Here is a 24098-nt window from a genome sequence, read left to right on the forward strand (position 1 = left end):
CTTAATATCCTAATTTGTGCAAGTAAATGGAATAGGAACCCATTCAGTCGCCTTTTTAAAATATAAAGTCCAGATATAAATAGGTTGTTGAAATATCAATGAACAATGACGTCATTAGTTTTTGTACTGCAATTAGTTACTATCATTTATCATAGAGTTAAGTCCGTTATTGTTGACATTGTCTCTCTTCTGATTAAAACGTTATGGACTTGCAAGATGTCCTTTGCCATTATTTCTTATCAAATTCTACATAGGTTTCCATTTTTTGTGCGAGAAATACGTGGAAACCTAGTTCATTGATTGGAGAGTCTCAAAGGCTCAGATGGTAGAGCACTCGCTTCAAGGGATGGGGACTGATAATAAAATAAATATAATAAAATTCTCTTTATTCATCCCCAAGGGGAAATTTGTCTTTAGGGTCTATTCCAAGGGAAGACTGGAACAACCTAGGAGTCAGCCGCAGAGCAGCGCCACAAAGTGAACTAGGGTGAGTTGACTTGCTCAAGGCCATGCTACGCAGCGGCGGGTGATTGAACTCGGTACCTTTCGGGTAAGAAGCAAAGACCGTACCACTGAGCCACGCTGCCCCCAAGATGTTAAGATTTTGTTCTAAAGCCCATGTCCATCCAGCAGTACTTGGGTAGCTAGATCGGGTGGAAAGTTCTTTGCTATAGACTCTTTTCCTATCCAAAGGGTAGCAAGCAATTGCCATTGTCCGTTTAATGCATTATAAAAAAAAAACATGATAAACTCCAGCTCAATGGGTCTTACAGCTCTTAAGGATTACTTTTCAATTTATTGTTCAAAACACTTAATTAAACCTTAACATCCTTGTTTTCAGTTATAGAGAGTTAAGTGACAGAACTTAAAAAAAACATATTCACACCTGAATCATGAAAGGAATGATCATGGGTAAAGCTGACATTGGCATTCTAAGAATTCCAAAAAGAGAGATGGAGACAAAAGCAGTTGAGGGATCAAGGTAGCCAGAGCTTGATGAAGCAATGTAAACAGCAAATGAAGTCAATTGCACCTGAAACATAAAATGTTTGATAATGGGTACAAAGATGCCAGAAGCTGTAGATTGTAAAAAGTAGTGAACAAAAATAAATAACAACTTCAAAAAAATAATAATATGCTAAACACCGAATTTGAATATCTTACAATGAATCTGTATTTCCAAGTAATTTCAAAACTGGCAATAAAAAATAAAAAAATTCTGATTATTTCCCGATTCCCAGATGAGTTGATTTTTACACAAATGATGAATTGAGTATTTCATAGGATGCACATAATTGGCCTTGCACATGTAAGTCACCATCATTAGGATGCAAAAAGTCCTAGAAAGAAAAAAAATCTCAAAATCCACAGCATATCTCATTTAAAATAATCCACCTATCAACTATAGATCCTCAAAAATAAATGTATTCGCATCTAAATCAGAAAAAGTAGAGAGCATGAGCACACACACACACACACACACACACACACACACACACACACAAACACACACACAAACAAATATGCACCTTCTCTTCTTCGCTGCCCCCCTCTCTTATTATTTGTGACAAAGGAAAAATGTTTTAAGAACTTACAACGTAAGGGGCACATGTGAAAATGAAGAGAGTGAGAGCAACCAGGTATGCCGTCTTTTTTAAGGTCGTTAATTCTGTTTGTCGGATGCCACTGATCTTAGTCTGAAAAGATTCTTCCCATGCATACAATTTCAAAACCTGCAAAAGAATCAAGAGCATAATTTTGATTTCAAAATCGAAAACAAAATGGTTTCAAATTCAAAATTTCCTACCTTAGACCAAGAAAAGGAGAAATTTAATTTCAACACTATCTTAAATTCATAAGACTTCTAACATATCCTGTCATCTCCTGAACACAATTCCTTTCAAAAATAAATTTTTCTATCTTTATATAAAAAGGAAAAACATAAATAAGATTAATTTTTCTTCACCCAAAAGTAAATTGCTCTAAAATGTATGATATTTTCATAAAACGCCAACAACAAGTAAGCCAAAATGTTAGAAATTCAACCCTTATACAAATAGCCCTCTTTTACCTCATTTAAAAACCTTATATCTTAGTGGAATCATAAAAAATGTAAATGTCTTGGCTGCAGTTTTTCAAAACCTATACCATTTTTTTTTTGTGGGTTTTAAAATTTTGATTTCCATATTTTAAACTAAGAAAATTTATTTTAATTTCTAAAGGGAGTAAACAATCTGAGAGAGTGCGAGAGTGCATGAATGTTATGGATAGCTTGTTTACAAGTGTTGTCGTATTGTTATATTTACCTAAATCTATGAAATATAATTTAAATGTTGGAGAAAGATAATATAAAGATCAAATATTTATCTGTTTATTCTTATTTCCTATTACACCTTAGTACTCTAAGTAATATGCAGAATATTCCAGACAATAAATAAATTTTGAATTGAATTGAATTGGACAACTGATAAAATCAAACATTTGAATTTGTTGCTTTAGTCATACTTTCATGCCATTCAGCACTTCAATCATAATCTTGAGTCTTTCATCTTTAGTTTTCATCAACAACATCTGATACGCTCGCTGCTTGTAAGAACACCAAACATTGATGGGCATGAGAAGAATCAACACGGCCAAGCCAGCAAAACAGGATGGTCCTAACACACCCCATAACATGTACATGGATATGATTATCATCAGGGGCATGGACCACAACATGTAGATGAACCCTAAGATTGGAAAAGTCAAACAGTGTTTACTGACTGGAAACTGTTCGGCTTAAGTTTGCAAAATTAAAGTATGATCAAATCTAGATGCTTTTTAAAAAAAATTGAGCTTTTATATAGCGCAATATCCACTAAATGTGCTCAAAGCACTTTACAACAGCAACATTTAACATTTAGGACGGGACATGACGCCTGTTAGGTGATGTTACAATTTTTTCGGACAGAGACAATGCTGTGAACGGCCAGGTACTCATTTTACACCTGAGTACAGTGAGAGAATGTGAGTAAAGAGCCTTCTCCAAGGACTGAACTATGCGCCGAGCGAGGCTCGAACCCAGGATCTTCCAATCCGAAAGCGTGTTATATCACAGGACCACATAGCTGCACCTTTACAGGTAGGTAGATTGTATAATACTTTACTGTTATAAAAAAAAAATTTTTAAACAGTAGTCCTTCGGAGCCATTAGGCCAAAGGAGCCAGAGTTATCCTGGTGTACATAGCATGAAACGGAAAATAGCAATTGCTTGCTACCCTTTGGATAGGATGCTATTCTGTTACAAAGTACTCTCTGCCAGATCTGACAGACCCAGCCACCCAATCACAACTGGATGGACAGGAAGGTCGAAAAACAATGTCGACTTCATCCAGAATCCACCACGGTCCCTTGCGTGTGAATCAAGTGCTCAACCAACTAAGCTAACAGGACCCCCCTTTAATAATGTGGACTGTGAAGATGAAAAAAAAAAGAAAACACGCTTTAACCCTCTCCTTACCATCCATAGGAAAATCGTCACATTCGTTATGATGCAACCGACAATTTTCTCATTCTGATTTCTCTTGTACATCACAGAATTCAAAGAAATACTTTGATTACAGCTATTATTACTAAACACTGTGTTGTTGAGCGCATTTGTTACTTTTTTGTTTGAGTAAGAAAAGTTTATTCTTGCGCTTGGTGGGAGTGAATTTTTGGGGGAAATTCTAAAAATAGCTGGTAAGGAGAGAGTTAAACCATAATTTGTTCCTCTGGTTAACTGATTACAATTACAGACAAACTGAACAGCCAAAACATATCACAACTCTGGTTTAAATGAAGCTCAAAAAACCTTAATGTAAATACTCTATTGGTGAAAAAGATAAGTAAAACTGAAAAGGATTAAAGAGATTGCGCTGCATATAACATAATTATTTCAGTATAAATATTAAAATCATCACAAAATGCATAAAAGCAAATCCGAGCAGTGTCGTTTCATACTGCTATTTTATTTATTCCCCTAGTAGGCCGCAGTGAAACAGAATTTGAATTTCATACATTAAGTGACCCTTTATTGCCCTTTTTTACAGCAGTAGCACTCTACAACAGACCCGCCCACTTAAAAATTCAAAAATTCAAAATTTTTAGGAAATAAAAATAATTGCCGTTATAGTTAGCCTTATAAATCAACCATTTACCCTCACAATGATTAAGTAACACTTCCAAATCCTTTTAAAAATATGTACTCTGTCATCAAATTTAATTTTCAATAAGTTTTAATGACTTAGAAATGTTCATCAAATTCTGGTATTGGAGCCAAAATTTCGTAAGTTTACAAATATTTCGTAACGGTAGGCAGGTCTGCTCCAAAATAACTGTCCCTGGACTCAATATCAAGGCTAGAATTTTGCATCCATTGGAACCTGTCTAATCACTCAATTTTATTCAATACTGCTTGAACTGCTTGATACTATTCCAATCGGTAATCAACACAAGTCATTTACAGAGACCCATTTTATATTCATCCTTTCATATGTTTAATTATACATAAATAGATTTATACAAGGGAAATCTTCTTCATTAAAAAAAAAATAAACATAACAGGACTTAAACATCAAAATTAGTTTGGCAAAGAAAGATAAATAAGCTGAAACCTGTGGCATCTTGAATTCTTTGACAATCAACAGACATGAGGTTAACTATCTCTCCCACCGTATTTTCCTTTTTAGCCTCAACACTGATTGTTAGAGCCTGAAAGAATAAAAGTTCAATTTGTTTATAACCCTCTAGAGGTCAGACAAAGGCCACTAAGTTCATATGTAACCTACTACCTATAACATTATTATGTCGGAGTGATTTCAATGCTAGACATTTGAATTACAGTTAAAAATTTGATACTTGGGTTACATCTCCATGATTTATTGAAGGGAATAGAATTGTGACAAAGCTAAAATTTCTCATTTCACTTTTTCATCATCTGGTTCATTCTGACATAATACTTTTTTCAGGCAATAGTTCTCACTTTAGTAAATGATTTAAAACATTAAATAATCATTTCACATTTCTGATTTGTATTCAATCCCTGTCAAGTGAAGGCTGGTGAATGCGCCTTTCAGCATTCTGGCCCAAGGTTGTGGAATTTACTACCACTAGAGGTACGTTCTTCGTCTTCACTAGATGAATTCAAGCGTCAATTGAAGACATTTTTATTCCGACAGGCTTTCTTTTGATTATGTGTATAATTAGCGTTGTTCGTGTACTGTGTTAGGGCTTAATCTATGTTATGCGCCCAGAGCCCTCCTGAAGAAGGGATGTTTGGTGCACTATAAATCTATACCATTATTATTATTGCAGTAAATCCAGTCCCTGGTGAGCTAACTGAGTCCAAAAATAAAATAAAATAATGCTGATAAATTTCTACCGTCTTAGATCTAATACAAGTTATTATATATACTTCACAATATTTATTTTTTTAAAAACAAGCAAACAAACAAACAAACTAATTTAAAAAAAAAACAATGGATTAAGATCATTTTTGAATTGTGAGCCTTAACATAGCACAATATCCACTGCATTTATTAAACTTTACAAGGAGCTCAAAGCCACAGCAACTCTAATTATGTTTGGACAAGACTTGAGCTTTTATATACCGCAATATCCACTAAACGTGCTCAAAGCGCTTTACAAGGGGTCCCTAGCCAACAGCAACACGTAACATTTAGAACGGGACATGACGCCTGTTAGGCAATATTACAAATTTATGTTTGGACAAAGACAACGCTGTTAACGGCCAGGTACTCGTTTTACACCTGAGTGCGGTGAGAGAATGTGAGTAAAGAGCCTTCTCCAAGGACTCAACTATGCGCCGAATGCGAGGCTCGAACCCACGACCTTCCAATCCAAAAGCGAGTGTCATACCACTAGACCACATAGCCGCACAAGGCATGACGCCTAGAATAAGGTGCTGTTAATTTTTTTTTTTTTTACGACACAGACAATGCTGTTATTTTCCAGGTTCATCTTGTTTGACATCTGAGTATAGTGAGAGAATGTAAGTAAAGAGTTCTCTCCAAGGACTCAATTTGCACCCCCCCCCCCAACACACACACACACACACACACACACACACACACACACACACACAGAGTGGGACTTTAATTACGGACCTACAGATTAGAAGACAAATGTCATACAGGATTACACATCAATAATAAGTAAACTTAAACAAAACCAACTCAAATATGTAATCCTAAAGACCCATAAAACTGGAGTTATCCTGGTTTTTGTAGCAATAAATGGAGAATAACAAGTGTATGCCATCTTTTGGATAAGACTCAACTCCATCACAAAGTATTTTCTGCCAGACCTAAAAGATCCAGCTACTCTCCAGTCTCAATTGGATGGACAGGGGAATCGTTGTCCAAAAAAAGACATAAGTGGCCTCAAATGTTATTATGTTGGGATGATTTATTTGCTGATAAGTTGCTTTTATAATAAAATACGACACATTTTGCTCATAACTGATTCATTCAAACTACATGACAGTAAGATAAAATCTAAATAAATAATTAATGATCTCAGAATCAGTATCATTACTGAAATCATCACAAAATAATAATAATAATAATAATAATAATAATAATAATAATAATAATAATAATAATAATAATAATAATAATAATAATAATAATAATAATAATAATACACATTTATATAGCGCTCATTCTCGTGTAAAACACAAGCTCTGGGCACTTTACAATATAAATATCAATTTTAAGTGAAAATAATAATAATAATAATAATAATAATAATAATAATAATAATAATAATAATAATAATAATAATAATATAATAATAATAATAATAATTCATAGCCAAATCAAGGATTCATAGAGTCAATAAAAACAAATACAGTAAAAATGTGCCTTGAGATTCTTTTTAAAGGTAGGTAAAGACTTGCACTCCCTCAGACCACGTGGTAGTTCATTCCAACTCTTGGGGCCGAAACAAGCAAACGATCTATCACCAAATTTTGTTCTTGATCTTTTTTCAGAAATTTTCGTTTGGTCATTACATGATCTTAAAGTGTAATTTTCACATTTACACATGACCACATGATCTGTGAGATATGCCGGTGCTATACCAGTCAAACACTTATAAACAAGACACGCTGCTTTGTAATATGTGCAACCAGTGGATAGGAGCCAACAAAGGGGTTGCATGATCAAATTTTGTTTTGCCAAAATCTAATCTTGCTGCGCTGTTTTGCAGTAGTTGTTATTGTTTAATAGAAGCCTGAGGCAAGTTGACAAGCAGGGAGTTACAATAATCTAGTTTCGAAAAAATGAGGGAAACAACCAATGTTTTACATGTTCCAATTGCAATATACTGACAGATCGAACTGATTTTCTTCAATTGGATTCAGTAGTCTGATGTCACGCGCCCGGCAACGGTGGCCATCTTGGTTCTAAACAAAGAAAATCATTACTTTTTATTCTTCATGCTGGCTAGAACTTTTCATTCCCTTTTCATATGCCTTGTGATCAGAATGTGTAAAAGTCAAAAATTGATCAAATTGATGGGGTTTTTTCCTCTGGATACGCGTTTAAGCTCGCCGGAGAAATATTTCATACGGCGTCCGCCATTGTTCCGATAGTTTAGAGCCAGTGTTACTAAGTTACCATGCGTCATTAGGAAGGAAGTGACGTTATGACTGTTGAAGACTATTGAAAGTATAAAGATTTACAGAGAGCAGAAATGTGAGCTGACATTCTCATTTCTGAATCAAAATAGACACCCAAATTTTTCACAGTCTTTGAAACTTTGATCTTTTCACCCCCAATCAACTGCCCTCTATTTCCCACAATCATCACTTCTATTTTTGACTCATTCATTTTCAACTTGTTTGCATCCATCCACTCTTTTACATCCGTCACACATTCTTCCACACGTTTCACAATATTTGCACAATATATATGCCTAAAAGCAAAAGTGAGCCCACGAAATTTTAACCATACTCAATGCGTTTCATGAAAGTCATGTGCTTTACTGAATAGAAGGATCAAAATTGACGTAACTCAGCTCTTTGTTGTTGTTTTTAGACAGCCGTTTTAATGATTAGTTCTTTTACTAAATTATATCAATCAGACTATAAACGTTTACGTTACACAAAGTTTTGTGTTCTGGTATGTTTAATCAGGCTGGCGGATGTTGTGAGTATTTTACCTAAATGCATAGCATCAAAACAATAGATGTAGTTTCTTTAAGTAAAATAATGGAAATGTTAATGTAAAGGTTTATTATGCTCTCCTTAATACAATCGCAGTTGATACTAAGCTGCTAGAAGCTGTTGACTGTAAAAAGTGAAGTATAAAATAAAAAATAAAAAAATCTTAAAATAGCCAACACTGAACGTTTTGGGCTCAAAACCCTTGTTCTCCTTATTAATAACAAAAACAGTAAAAACGTTAATACATCACTTTAAATCTAGATAGATGGCAAAAGAGGCAAAGCAATAATATGGTACCTTCTTATAGACAGATGAAATTACAGCACTTTTGGTGCGCATGCCCAAAACCATGCTGACGTGGAAGTGGTACTGATAGATGCAGGTTTTCAGCATGGCAACGAAGAAGAAAGCAGAGGCCAGAACAAAGCCTTTCCACTCTTGTTGGGTTTCCCGGTTTTGGGTGAAGGAGATGAGTTCACTGGAAATGAGTAAAATAATTCATATCAAATATTTAAACAAACAGCCAATCATTGTAGGTAAAATTATTAAAGCGAATATTATTCTTTGAAAATAAGTCTTGCTATACATATGCAACAAATATATATATATATATATATATATATATATATATATATATATATATATATATATATATATATATATATGTATATTTGCATGTTCATAAGCCATGTATAGGGGGGGAGGTGCTTTTTGCCATATATAAAGTGAGCTGTATAACACCATTTCATAACCTTCTGAAAGACAGAAAAAAAAAGAAACTAAACAAGAAAGCTTTAAGCAAAAAAAAAAAAGAGTGATAAAAGAAATAGAACGATCATTACCGTCTACCATACTTTAAATTTGTCATCAAATGCATAGAATCGTTCAAGAAATTTTAACTTACTTAATAAGGAGAGGAGTTACAAACGTCAGAAGGTCCGAGAGCAGCTTCAGAAACTGGAAGCAGAGAAATGAACTTGAGTGAATAACTCATCCAGCATATACATAAAGTTGGAATTGGAGCTCATACTACCATTACTTTGATATCAGATTGACAAAAAAAAAGACATTTTTACATTGTAAAATTGACTATATGTCTAAGACAGTGAGTGTCATTTTAGTAAAACAAAGACCCACTACTTTGATGAATATCAGCAAAAATCTGTCTCAAGCCTTAAAGAGGCACTGGATTCAGGCCTTTTCTAGAACCTTTCTTTAATCTTTAATGCCAATTTCTTCCGACTAAATTATTTTCTCTGCTTCTTTGCTTCATCACTGAAACTTCAAAAACTGATTCCAATAAACATGTAAGTTAACTAATGTTAATTAATCTTTTTTTTTTTTATGGTATTACCTGAGAAATAAAAATACTTCCTCCAAATACTTTAAGTATAGTTTTTCCCAAGGATGGCTGCTGGATCTTTCCTTTCTTTGGATCTTGTACCAAGGGAGTTGTTTCATGGTAAACTTTTGCCCTCTCTGTATTTCTATATACAGTGTACATTGATGTACTTCTGGAATACGAATATAAGAGAAATATTAGACTATATTAACATCACAAACATGTAGAAGAAGTAGAAACAGTACTGTTTCTATTATCTAGCCTTTCCATTTTCACCTTTTCGTTACTATATTTGTTTTTTGTTTTGTTTTTAAGGGTTTTACGGCATTTGCAACACATTAAGGTCATATCAGCGCCACTAAAAAGGAAGAAAATGGGATAGTAAAAAGTTCTAGAAGGACAATTAAAGCACAAAAGAAAAGGTAAGACAAAGGGGAATTGGTTCAAATAGGGAACAGATGTAGATTCCAAGAGCACACCGTCAAAGTACTTAGTTTGAGATCACCTAAAAGTCTCATCCAGACACAAGCACAGGTCCCAACTAAGAGGAATACACTTAAATCTTTATCAATCATATAATAAACTAAACATAAAACAATGCATAACAGAGAGATGATTTACAAGGAAAAAAATATCATCTCCCAAAACTATACCTAGACATTCGATTGTTTCCCTCCCAGCCAAGGAACTCCGGCAAGGATCAGGACAAAACTAAGTAATCTCATTCCAAGACAATGACAGGAAACAATTGGAAAACGGGTATGGGGGGATAGAAGACACAGCATGTACCTCCCTGCCCACTATGGAAGGTCAGGATCCCCACCCAGGTTACTATATTTACAATCCCAGGTTTCTGGTGGCCCCTCTAGTGAATTTCTGTATCACGCGTAACAATCACACATTTTCTAGGTTTATTACAATGATGACTTGAGTCACTGCTGTGAGTTTAACTTTATCAAAAATTAGATCTCATATTAACTCTCCCACATTTAACATGAATAAAAATCGAACACATTTGTACCACTACCCATTCATGTGAACATTAAACAGTTAAATATTTCCCATTTTATGGGAAGCATATCTCCTTTTGATTATGGATGCAGGTTTCGAGTACTGAACAATAGCAGAAGTACACATACAAATCCAAGAATAATTTACAGAAGGGAGTGTAATTCGACACCCGAAATTCGGGTGTATTTTGTCACCAGATAATTCGACACCGGAAACTTGGGTGTCTATTATCACCAGATAATTCGGCACATTGAAAAGACGAGTCTTGATTTGAGTTTGTTGTTTTCTATTAATATTGTCTATTAAAAAAAAATAAAAAAATTAAAAAAACCTCACAATTTCTATCACTCTCTGTTTCTCTCGCAATACATGAACAACTCTCTCTCTCTCTCTCTCTCTCTCTCTCTCTCTCTCTCTCTCTCTCTCTCTCTCTCTCTCTCTCTCTCTCTCTCTCTCTCTCTCTCTCTGGATTTTTTAAAAACATTGTTGTAAGGGGCAATATTTTGCTTTGAATTTAAAATATATGTTTTTCCATTGCAAAAATGAGCTCATATCATGAGACCTACAAATAGGCAGGTATTCGTGTTACCTGCAAGGTCATGCTAGGTGTCGCTCAAAAATGTTTCCACATGCTTGTAATGACTTTCATAAGTTTACTATTGTGACAACAATATTGTTTATTTGGCAGATAATAACAATAATAATAATAATAATAATAATAATAATAATAATAATAATAATAATAATAATAATAATAATAATAATAACAATAATAATAATAATAATAATAATAATAATAATAATAATAATAATAATAATAATAATAATAATAATAATAATAATAATAAATAGTAATAATAATTGAAGAAAATGATAGAAGGATAATAATAAAAGCAACAATAATATATAAACAAATCAATAAATAAGCTTTAAAATATATAGGAAATTTTTTTTTAAATAGATAGAAGGGAAAAAAATAGTATTAAAAAAAAAAAGGTCCCCGTTGGGCTTTGAAGCCAAGGACTTCCATTGAAGAGTCAATCAGCTCAACCTCTACGCTCTTCTCGGCACACTAGGCTTTCGTGTCATTCAAATTCCATCCAACAAGGAGCTCACACGATATTCTGTTTATACGCTTAGACAATTTCTATGCGGATGAAGGGTTTATATTCCAAATGTTCATTGTTTGGATCATTTAATCCCTAAGCATTTTAATTAGTCTTGCCTTCAGACAACCATTTAGCCCGACTACTACTACCACCATGCTGATAAATTCACACAACGGAAGTTGTTGAGGGTAGCTAATTCTCAACATGCGTACCTATGCGCGAATCAGGTGTCGAATAACTGTGATAACAAGATACACCCGAGTTTCGGGTGTCGAATACTCTGGTGACAAGATACACCCGAGTGTCGGGTGTCGAATACATGTGGTGAAAGCAAAAGGCCTGGCATTTTTTAAAATACAACTCAACAGACTTAATAGAGCATAAAATTAATTCTGACAGCTTTCAAAATAAGTATCAAATTTCTTTAAAAAACATTATTTTCAATTATATATTGAACATGTCACTAATGTCATGACCTCACACAAAATTTCTCATTGACGATATAGAAATGGTATACAGAAGAGCTGCCTGATTTTCAACTAAATCTCAGGAATGAGTGGCATGCTAAATATAGAGTCTTTTCAGTCGGAACAAAAGGAGCCATACTGTCACCTATGTAAAATATAATAAATTGGAGGCCATTTCAAATCCAGACCTTCAAAACCCAAATAGTTGTCAATAACATTTAATGAAAACAGCCTTATCTCTCACACCAAAACCTACCAAAATAAATTCTTCCCAAAAACTGTATACCTACGATTGGAACAGCCTATGGAAGAAATTGCATCCCAATTTTTTTCCCTTCTTTCATAAAGCGCATGTCCTATACTTCAATTCATAAGTAGTTAACCATTTCTCAGATGATTTACAACAAAAATCACAAATGTCATAATCTTCATGATTGAAAGAGGACATTAAAAGGAAGTTTTTTTTTGTAAAAAATGGTAAAAAATTGTCTGAATGTCAAACTGATAGGACATTATGTTCTTCAAAGGTAAACTGTATTGGTTATCAGTAAATGTGTTTATATATGCCATGGGATGAAATATGAGACATGAGCCAGGTGATGGTGAAGAGGTGAGGATGTACCAAAGTTGTCATAGTTTAATCGAGTCCTTAAAAATTAGTTTAAATATCAGGGTAGATCCGATATAATTGAAAAATTTGGCAGTTGTGGTACTCTTTTACTAGACCTACTGTCTGGCTCTGTTGCTTGCTGCACATTTCCTTTTTTCTCTGTTCCAACAATCCTCAAACTCAGGGATAATGTTATGATGTTGATCTCTAGGGTTGAGAGAAAATACTTTATCTTCTGACAAGGTTGTGCTGTAGCCTTGTTTCAAAAGTCTGTAATGATATAATAATATTTCCAAATTTACAATAATATATCTAACGTATATAACTATATCAAATAAGCATTTTGATGCGTACCATTATCATCGTCATAGTTATTTTGTTTAACATCAAAATTTATATTTATGAAGTTTAACACTTTGAATGGTAAGGTCATTAAGTGTAAAATGTCTTCAAACATTTTCAGCTTGCTTGTTCCTTTCTCCTTTCTTTAAAGATTTTGTAAATTGCTATGTCTCTCCAGAATTGCCTTGTGAAATAATTTTACAAAAAGAAAAAGATGCAGAGAAATAATCATGAGAATCGAATGTGGCAATTTAAGAAATAAAAAGAAAATCTTAACTCCTCCTCCTCCTTCATCCTCGTCTTCTATCATAATCATAATCATCATTATCATCATCGTCGTCATCATCATCATTATCATTTACACTATTATTATTATTATCATAAAACAGTATACTGACTTGGTGATCCAAAAAAAGAACACCTGACTGGGAAAAGATGATGTGACCTCGGGGCATTCGGGCTGTAAATAAATGTGAAAAAATAGGAATCAAACAATGATGTAGCAGTTGTCATTGGATTTGTTTGAGGGATGGTCCTATAAGTAAATATAAAGAATCAAATAAATAAACTTCCCACCGGGAAATTGACATATTTAAAGTTATAATGTGTGCATAGAAAAGGAAAGGCAATATTATTGTTATTGACATATTTATAGATCATGTATGCATTGAAAAGGAAAGACAATATTAATGTTATTGACAGTTATAATAGATGCATTATTATTATCAACAAAGAAGAAAAAAACAATAAAAATTCGATATAAAAACATGATTACCCACCCTCGACTGAAGATTTTGATAAGATGGGTTCTGGTAACCTGCTTGAGAAGGTTTCTCGGCGAAACAAAACAGTAAGAACTCGACAGTGATGAATCCAAAGTATACACAATACAAGGCAAAAGCTACTTCATCAGTCTCATACTCCTGGTAAAAAAAAATAAGGAAGTCGATCACTTTGTATAAATAACTTGTTACTTGATATCGCAGTAAAGGATTATAGCTGTTGGATTCATGTAATAGTCCTTCAGAGTCTCTAAGCCATGAAGCCAGAGTTTATCCCAGTTTCTATAGCATGAAATGGACAACACTACTCTATCACAAAGTACTTTCCATCAGATCTAACATACCCAGCTACTCAATCACCGATTATTGGATAAAAGAGGGGAGGGTCAGAAAATAATCTCGACTTTGCCCGGGATTGAGCTTAGTCCTTTTGTGTGAGAAGTGAGTGCTATACCAACTGAGCTATTATTAATTTGACCTTTAGGGTCCTATATTGCAGAATATTTGTCTGCTTGAAATAAAAATGACTATAATATGGAATAGTGCCATTTACAACAACTTTTTACTGTTTGACTTGAAGTGAAAGAATTATGACCGGATTACATACAACCTTTAACAAATATATAAAATTAATGAATTTCCAATAACATTTCTCATTTAAGAAACTTGTTTGAGAAATCTTTCACTCTCTATGGAATATACTGGCTTATGCCGATGTGTTATTTGTTATTTACAGTAGTTTGCCTTTTAACGCCGAGATCTAATTGCTTCCTTTATCATACTTATGGAATATGTGACATAATTTGATTGAAATGGTCTAGTTTAATGGCTTAATTAGTCTAGTTTAGTTTATAAATTTTAAAAAGATGAGCACTTATACAGTGCAATATCCACTAAATATCTTCAAAATTATCAAGTCTTAGAACTCATTACAAGCCAAACTACAAATATCTACATAATTCTGCATTTACCTTCAACACTGACATTGCAACAAACTTGGATTGGGTTGAATTAGAATGGATTGGATATGATATTGGAAGTACTTTTAAACGAAAATTGTGAGACTGCTAAAACATTGTTACATTTTGAATCTAGTCAGGTATATTAATGGTTTTATAAGTGTATATATTTTTTGCTATTATTGAACAGGATTAGGCTAATTATGTAAATATCCATTCTAATATCTAAAAACAAACAAACAACAAAACACCCAGAAAATTGTGCTTTTATTTAACACTAAATATATAAATGTGCTCAAAGCACTTTACAAGAATTCCCAAGCCAACAGCAGTAATTAACATGTAGGACAAGACATAATGCCTTTAAGACACTATTACAATATTTTTTTCAACAGAGGTAACGCTGTTATCACCCAGTTATTCATTTTACACACAAGCACAGTGAGAGATTTCGAGTAAAGAGCCTTTTCCGAACACTCAATGTTGCACCGCACAAAGCAGGACACAAACCAGGGACCTACAGGTCTGAAGCCAAGTTTAAGAAACACAACATCACATAGCAACACATAACCTATTATATATATATATATATATATATATATATATATATATATATATATATATATATATATATATATATATATATATATATATATATATACGAGGGCTCTTTCATAAATAACCGAAAAATGCCCATTGCTCAGCAACCAGTGGAAATTTTTTAATTCTGTAAACGACATGATATTCCTTATTTCCTTACGGATATTCCCAGAAATTATGAAGTGCATCATTTTGCACAATGAATTTCTAGACGATTTTAAAGATGGTGGCCCACCTTGAAACTTGGTCAAAGGAGGAAATCAGAGCTGTCATACGTTTTTTGAACGCCAAAAGTCTGAATCCTACCGAAATTCATAAAGAACAGAGTGTATATGGTGAGCATGTTATAAGCCGTACACAAGTCTATCACTGGTGTAATTTGTTTGAAGCCGGCCATTCCAACTTGACAGACAGGGAAGGGAGAGGGTGTTCGATAACTGCGACGTCAGAAGACAATGTAAAGCGAGTTGATGAGCTTATTCGTCAAGACAGGAGGTTGAAACTTCATGAAATCGCAAGCAATCTTGAAATTTCGGAAACTTCTGCCCATAGAATTGTATTTAATGAACTTGGCTACAGAAAAGTCAGCGCAAGATGGGTTCCTAAGCAATTGACAGACAATCATAAAGAACAAAGTTTGGACATCTGCAGGGAACTTTTGAGAAGAAGCAAGAGCTCACGCAGGGTTCACGGGCATACTGCCAACGCCGGCGGAGACTTTCTAGGGTACGATGTGACTTTTCTTGACAGCATAGTCACCGGTGATGAGACTTGGTTGCACCATTGCACCCCAGAAACAAAGCAAGATTCGATGACATGGAAACATCCATCCTCACCTGTCGCGAAGAAATTCAAAGTCATGCGGTCAGGAAAGAAAATAATGGGAACTGTTTTCTGGGACAGTAGTGGTGTTATTCTGTTCGAAACCTTACAACCTGGAGAAACAATCAATGCTGCAAGGTACTGCCAAACTCTTGACAAGCTTAGGGAGGCCATTCGCAGAAAGCGCCCAGGGCAGTTGACCAATGGGGTCATTTTGCAGCACGAGTGACGCAAGGTTGGCTAGAGAAATATGGATGGGAGATTTTGCCACACCCACCACACAGTCCAGACCTCGCACCATCTGATTATCATCTCTTTGGGCCACTGAAACGTGAGCTGGCAGGAAAGCGCTTTGATGTCGATGAAGAGCTTGTTGACCATGTGCGGAAATGGCTACAAAACCTTGACGGAAATTTCTTCCGAGAGGGTATCTATTCCATGGTGCGGCGTTGGCAGAAGTGTGTCGACAGACTTGGCTGTTACGTAGAGAAATGAAGGACGAGTCAAGGTATGAACACGTGCAAGAATTTTGTTGATAGCATAAAAAACGCGGATTTTACAGGCATTTTTCGGTTAATTATGAAAGAGTCCTCGTATATTATATGTTTGTATATATTAATTTTAAAATAAATTAAATGAATAAAAGAAGTCGGTATTTGGGAAAATAGATAGAATGGAATAAATTCCAACAATATATAGTAATAGTCAACAAAAGATGAGTAAGTAGTACTTGACCTTGACAAGTATTGAAACATAGTTTATCTATTTATACTGCTGAAGTGTTTTGGATACCTTTTCTAAAATTTGGGTGTAGAGTGGGATTATTCCTGTTATGACCATCAGAAGAGTTACGATAAATAAAACACCCGAAGTCAGGAAGCCATTGCGACGTTCCATGTAAATGATGAACATGATGAGGATCTGTCGAATAAATTACAGATTGATGATTATTGAAAAACTCTTCTTTTAAAGACAACACTTTACTATGAAAACCCAATATTTACATTCTGTCCTAACTTAAACCTCATCAAAAATACATTCATGTAAACAAAGTATACATAATACATATTGTCTTTTCTTTCTTTTTTTTCTTGTTTTTTGTTTTGATAATCACTTCTATCTCTTTCAATAGGGACCAGAATAATATTCTAAACATAGGGTATCAGTTTGGAGCGTTTAATATAATTTTACCTCAAGACTTCACAAAAAGGTCCAGTACCTACTGACCCAAAAAAAAAAGCCTGCAAAACCTAAAAAAAAGCCCTATAATTTCCATGTTTATTAACCAATTTGCATCAAATTTGAACAGAAGTTATTACATTCAGCCATACGATGTAAAATGTAAACAAACATATTTTTTCAACCCTGAAATCATGGGAAAACAAAGCAAACAGTTAAGCACAGCATTTCACAATGCAAGTTATTAGTCATTAGGACTCAGTATGAGTGGGTACGTCTCATCCCTGATCTTAATCTGTGTGACTTTTATTTAGGGGGATATTTGAAAGATCAATCAATGCATTGAAAGAAGATTTCAAAGGAAGCAAAACAGATCAATCACAATCAGGCATTGCCAGAACATTACAGATAGTTTTGTTCATGGGTTGAAAATGTTTGTTGAGAGAAATGGGAGGCACCTTGAACATATGCTGTAAAAACTAAAGTTATTGTACCATATGCATGTAATTTTGTCCCAATAAATGGGGATTAATGCTCTTTCGCATGGTATGATTTTCATTTTTTAAGTTTTGTTGCTATTGCCTCATTGGGTTTCACATTTATTGGGTCACATGGAAAACGATACCTTCCTTCTGACCTATTAGGCCCATAGAGCCAGAGTTTATCCCTCTTTAGCATGAAACTGACCGTAACAATTGCTTGCTAGGCTATGGATAGGACACTATCACACAGTACTTTCTGTCACATCAAAAAGACCAAGCAACCCAATCACTGCTGGACAGACAGGAGGGTCAGAAAAAAAATCTTGACTTCCCCCGGATTGATCTCAGTCCCTTTGCTTGAGATGCGAGTGCCCCCTGGAAAGTGATAAATGCACGCTAAACTATACACCATTCTACTTATAAGGTATACTGTTTTTCCTCCAACAGCCATATGCAGGGTGAAAATGGTGGATGATTTTATTTCAAGTTGATTTGTCTTTCCTATAGAACTGTTTCTATCTCAAAATTTTTACAGCACAAATGATAGAAGTGGGGTTTATTACAATAGTATTGTTACCTAGATGAGCTGGTCAAGAAATAATTTATTTGGCAGTGTTTGACAGTTGGAAGTTTTTACAATAAGTACAGGGCAAGCAAAATAATGCAGTAACTTTTATCAATGAAAGAGCATACTACTTTTTCTATAACTGGTGCTCATTCCTATGTTCCATTTTTCAAAGAACCCCTTATTTTTCATTTAAGAAATTATAGAGTTTAAACACAGAACAAACAAAAATCATAATATATAGAGTCAGGAAAATTTTCTTACAAATGTTGCAATCTTTATTCCAGTGGAAACAATCTTAACTGTTGGTTCCTCTGAGTCTCCCAATACCAGTCTTACCATCTCTACAATGGAAATGGTCAAGATGAATGCTGCAAAAAACTGGAAATTGGAAAAAAAAATTGATTTGGTAGAAAGCTCTCTCAGTACAATTTGTTTCGTTAAATTTCATAATAGAAATAGAAAACATATGATCTTAAATTCAAAGTTGATGTCAAGATAGGCTACTTACCTGCTGTTTTGTTGACACAAATATTTTCTTATTCCCTTTATTGTCTTTATGATTGGCATGAAATGAACTTAATATAGCAAAGTCATCTGATTATGACATAAAAGAGAACTGTACTGGCAGGGCATTGATTAAAAAGATTTTGCTAATTTTTAAGTCAAATATAAAAATGTGATCATGTATAAAGCGCAATAACTGCCAAACATGTTCAAATCGCTTTACAAGGGGTCCCTAGCCAATAGCAATATTTAACATGTAAGAGGCGATATTAAAACTATTTCGGACATGGATAATGCTGTTAACAACCAGGTACTCGTTTTACACCAGAGTACAGTGAGAGAAAGTGAGTAAAGAGCCTTTTCTAAGGACTCAACAACGTAACAACTCAAAGAAGGACTCGAATCCAGGACCTTCAGATCCGCTGGCGAGTGTTATACCACAAGACCACATCGCCGCATAACAATGATTTTTTTGAACTGTTGTCAAAAATACTTTAAAACCTATAAAGTGATTATTAATGTACAAGAAATAATAGGAGAGAAAACAGTCTCTCACCATCTTGGCCATATTGAGACCAGTCACAGTCAACTGTCGCATACATTTTTGGTGGCTTATATACCAGAGATAAAGGGGTGTGACAACCCATAAGGCCCCACAAGGCCCCCAGACAAGAGCACTATCCTGGAAACACTGGGTAAATTTAGGGTAAGAACTGTTCAGGAGAAGGTCCAAATCCTGATGAGAGGAAGAAAAAAATATACATATATTTTTATGGTGGTTCAAACTCAAAAGATAAGTATGGAGGATCATCCTTTAAATCTCAGAACAACATGGTTCATCATCAGTAGTAGTAATAATAGTAGTAGTAGTAGTAGTAGTAGTAGTAGTAGTAGTAGTAGTAGTAGTAGTAGTAGTAGTAGTAGTAGTAGTAGTAAGTAGTAGTAGTAGTATTTAGTAGTAGTAGTAGTAGTAGTAGTAGTAGTAGTATAGTAGTAGTAGTAGTAGTAGTAGTAGTGTGGTGGTGGTAGTAGTAGTAGTAGTAGTAGTAGTAGTAGTAGTAGTAGTAGTAGTAGTAGTAGTAGTAGTAGTAGTAGTAGTAGTAGTAGTAGTAGTAGTAGTAGTAGTAGTAGTTGCTGTTGTTGTGGTAGTTGTAGTATCATCATCATTATCATCATTACCATTATCATCTTCATTATCATTAACTAATAATATGATTATCACCAACATCATTTTCACCAGCTATCAACATCTTTTTTACGATATCCTTATGTATTATTTTCTCACCCAGAAAGGAGTTCCTCCACAAAAATCTTCAAAGCCTCCCATATCAAAGGGCGACTACCTTCCTTCTTAGATTCTTTCCTAATAAATGGTTCGATTTATGTCAGTCATCTGCAGCTTTCTGAGGTCTGGAGAAATAATGTAAAACAACCGTTGATACGGATTACATGTATACAAAGAATCAACAACTGCACATGTCCTTTTATGATGTCCTACTACTCCTCCTCCTCCTCCTCCTTTTTCATCAACATCATCATCAATTTCTTCTTCTTCTTCTTCTTCTTCTTCTTCTTCTTCTTCTTCTTCTTCTTCTTCTTCTTCTTCTTCTTCTTCTTCTTCTTCTTTTTTTTTTTTTTTTTTTTCTTTTCTTCTTCTCCCTTTTCTTTCAGCGGTCTACAACAAAAAATCAAATCAGTCAATTGATTTAACTCATCAAGCCATAGGCATATAATATTCAAAGATTGGTCCTTTAGACTATGAGCCCTTGGAACAAACGTAAATATTTCATACAGTAGGTACATATCACCTGTTAAGCAATATTTGCACTAGCATTCTCATGTCATCTTATGTCAGCCTATAGCAACCACCTTTCAACCCTGAATAGAGTGGGGTAATTTGTGCAAATTGTCATACTCAGGGACAGTCAGAGTTTTTTGTGATCATTGTCACCCATTCGGTCAATAACCATTATCAACATTGCTTGCCTTTGATACATGACGAGACGGTCAATCCCTGAGACAATGATTGGGAGACATTCCATAAGCTACTACATCCCAAGTATTCTTGTTCTAGTAGGGGGTTTGGGAGGGGGAAACTTTTTTTTTTAAGTCCCCCCCCCCCCTCCCAAACCCCCTACTAGAAGTTCTAGTGTAGGGGGTTTGGGAGGGGGGAGGCTTTAAAAAAAAAGTGTCCCCCCTCCCAAACCCCCTACTAGAACAAGAATACTTGGGATGTAGTAGCTTATGGAAGGTCTCCCCAATGATTTATTAATATTAGGGACGGATGGACCAAAAAATGGTATTACTTATTTTAAAAATACACCAAATCACTACTTTCTAGCTAAGCACCCTCATATATTGTTCTTGGTTCCGTCGATTGATTTTAGACGACAAAGAGTGCAACTTCCTATCTACTGCACTGAACTGTACTGGAATAAGGGTGAATTAATATCTGATGATTGACCCGTAATATTTATCTTTTTTTTTTTAATTATAAAACAAAACGCACACTTGACATAAGGAAGGGTGATCATGATGATATTCTTATTATAATTATCATCATCATCATCATCATCATCATCATCATCATCATCATCATCATCATCATCATCATCATCATCATCATCATCATCATCATCATTATTATTATCATTATTATTACTATTATCTTTATTATTATTATTATCATCATCATCTTCACCATCATTATTGTTATGATTATTACTACTTTTATCATTGCTCCTTTTGTTACTGTTGTTGTTATTGCTGCTACGGCTGATGTTTTTTAAGAAGCATACTCTGTCTTGGTGTCTGCTGCCCCTTGGACAGAATTATATGACGACAAAAATTATACAAGAGGCCCATTTAAAACCAGCTATATTATTACGTTGATGAATCAACAAAACCTTAGAGTCAGAGAGAGAGAGAGAGAGTGGGGGAGAGAGAGAGAGAGAGAGAGAGAGAGAGAGAGAGAGAGAGAGGGGGTATATTATAAACGAACGTCTTCAGTGGTTCGTGACATGTTTTAATTAATACACGCTTGAATTAATGGGGATTGGGCACACACGAAAAAAAAACCCCTAAAAATTTGTAATTTTAAAAAACTACATTCAACAAATCTAACCTTGTCATTTAGAGTCGTTCATCCAAAACGAACAGTGAATCAATGACACCAACGGGTACGAGCACTACGACCGACTGTTCCGTAAGACTGATTGTTTATTTTGCTGCCAGCTCGAACGTGGAACTCGGAAGCTCGCGACCCTTTTCACCTTTCTTTTTCGTAGGACTTCGCAATCTCACCTTCACCTTTTCCCCAAATAAGTCTTCAATGCTAATTTATGTTAACTGATAACAGGTCTATTACCTATGTTGCTGTTCCTGAAGGGTAATGTTAACTGATCCTTGGAGAAAGTGTGACATGATGTCAATTATGCGGTCTTGTCTGAGATAAAGAATTATAAATATGATTTAAATCATTTGACAACGAATAAAAAGATGATAGTGAAGGGAATTGTTCCATGTGCCACTGGAGAAAAGATATCTGACCACCCACCAAATCACCGAGTTCGTGGTCCGTATTACGAGGATCATGACATGGCATTTTTCACTCCACTGGACTGCCCTGTGTCCAACTCTTGGGTGCTGTGCTGTCTCATTCATTGATTTCCATATACCCCCCCCCCCAACACACATACACACACACACATCCCACGCGCACACACAAACACCCACGTGCACACACACACACACATACACACACACAAACACATAATATAGACACCATTGTTATCCTTTTAAGGCCCTGTACCCTCGCCAGTGCTATAACAATCGTTTTGTGACCTGTTGGTCTATGGTTCGAGTCCCGCCAAGGGTGGCTACAGGTTGATTCATCGGAAATATCTCTTTACTCCAGTTTTCTCATCATACTCAAGTATAAAAGAATACCCGGCCGGCAACATAAAAGCTTTGTCTGCGGAAGAAAAATTATAGTGCATTGTAGTTATACGTGTCAAATGTTGCTGTTGGCTTGGAACCCCTTTAAAAGCACTTTGAGCAGTGGATATTGCGGTTCTTAAAAGCTATGACTGTGTGGCTGGATCACACACACACACATACGCAGACACACACACACACACACACACGCAAACGTCCAACACGCACGTGCACACACAAACAAGCACGCACACACACACACACACACAAACACATAATATAGACACCATTGTTATGCTTTGTAAGGCCTTGTACCCTCGCTAGTGCTATAACAACCATTTGCGACCTGTTGGTCAATGGTTCGAGTCCCGCCAAGGGTGGCTCAATGTTAATTCATCGGAAATATCTCTTTACTCCCATTTTCTAATCATACTCAGGTGTAAAAGAATACCCGGCCGGCAACATGAAATGAAAGCTTTGTCTTTGTGGAAGAAAAGATATAGCACCTTACAGACTGCATTGTAGTTCTTGTTCTACGTGTCAAACGTTGCTGTTGGCATGGGACCATGGCCTACTTAATAAACTACTCAAGTTACGTCATGCCAGGGACCCATTTAAAGACATTTTGAGCAGTGATCATGACCCACTTAAGTAGTTACGTCATGGCAGCAGCCTCTTTTTTTTTTTTTAGACCCATGCCATCCTATCTAATGACCTTCTTAATTATTAGGAACAATTTTATTTGTTAGGTTTATTACCAAGCATTCTCAACATCAAACTTGTGTTTAGTGGTAGTAGCAGTAGAAAGGATTTGGCATTTAATGCTTCTGTATCGTTCGTTAAAATATATATATATATATATATATATATATATATATATATATATATATATATATATAATTTTTTTTTTTTTTTTTTTTTTTTTTTTTTTTTTTTTTTTTTTTTTTTTTTTTTGTTAAAGGATGAAGTAAAAGGTTGAAATATTAATGTTGCCTAACGCGTTCATGGAGGGTGAGGGGTTGATTGGGCAGTTAGGGGATATATTGGGTTGGTGGTTTGTAATAAATTCTGTTACTCTTTTAGATGATTTAATTTAACAATTAAATAGCAGATCGCGTAGCTAGGGGAATTAGGGACACAAAACCCCCGAATTGTGCAAATTAGTGATGAAAGCA

At 34.8% G+C, this 24098-nt stretch overlaps 1 protein-coding gene across 3 annotated transcripts in view; it reads right to left on the minus strand.

Annotated features, from left to right (window-relative positions):
- The window catches only part of LOC144977532 (multidrug resistance-associated protein 1-like), a 50444-nt gene extending 27966 nt beyond the window's left edge, over window positions 1-22478 (minus strand). For 2 of the 3 annotated variants that reach the window (XM_078922848.1, XM_078922846.1), the window contains exons 1-15: window positions 22112-22202; window positions 20273-20397; window positions 19544-19723; window positions 18745-18861; window positions 17047-17175; window positions 13871-14014; window positions 13490-13551; window positions 12870-13019; window positions 9565-9724; window positions 9115-9167; window positions 8508-8688; window positions 4636-4732; window positions 2506-2729; window positions 1596-1733; window positions 887-1033 (exon numbers count right to left, since the gene is read on the minus strand). In XM_078922848.1, coding sequence (XP_078778974.1) covers window positions 887-1033; window positions 1596-1733; window positions 2506-2729; window positions 4636-4732; window positions 8508-8688; window positions 9115-9167; window positions 9565-9724; window positions 12870-13019; window positions 13490-13551; window positions 13871-14014; window positions 17047-17175; window positions 18745-18861; window positions 19544-19723; window positions 20273-20314 — 1824 coding nt within the window. In that variant the 5' untranslated portion in view covers window positions 20315-20397; window positions 22112-22202. Of the gene's footprint in view, window positions 1-886; window positions 1034-1595; window positions 1734-2505; window positions 2730-4635; window positions 4733-8507; window positions 8689-9114; window positions 9168-9564; window positions 9725-12869; window positions 13020-13489; window positions 13552-13870; window positions 14015-17046; window positions 17176-18744; window positions 18862-19543; window positions 19724-20272; window positions 20398-22111; window positions 22203-22354 lie in introns of those variants that run through there. The other variant, XM_078922847.1, reaches the window with a different exon arrangement.
- Window positions 22479-24098: the final 1620 nt, after the last annotated feature.

Source organism: Berghia stephanieae, chromosome 7 (assembly GCF_034508935.2).
Source record: "Berghia stephanieae isolate SIO BIC M18660-M18661 chromosome 7, UCSD_Bste_1.3, whole genome shotgun sequence".
In the NCBI taxonomy this organism is placed as follows: Eukaryota; Metazoa; Mollusca; class Gastropoda; order Nudibranchia; family Aeolidiidae; genus Berghia; species Berghia stephanieae.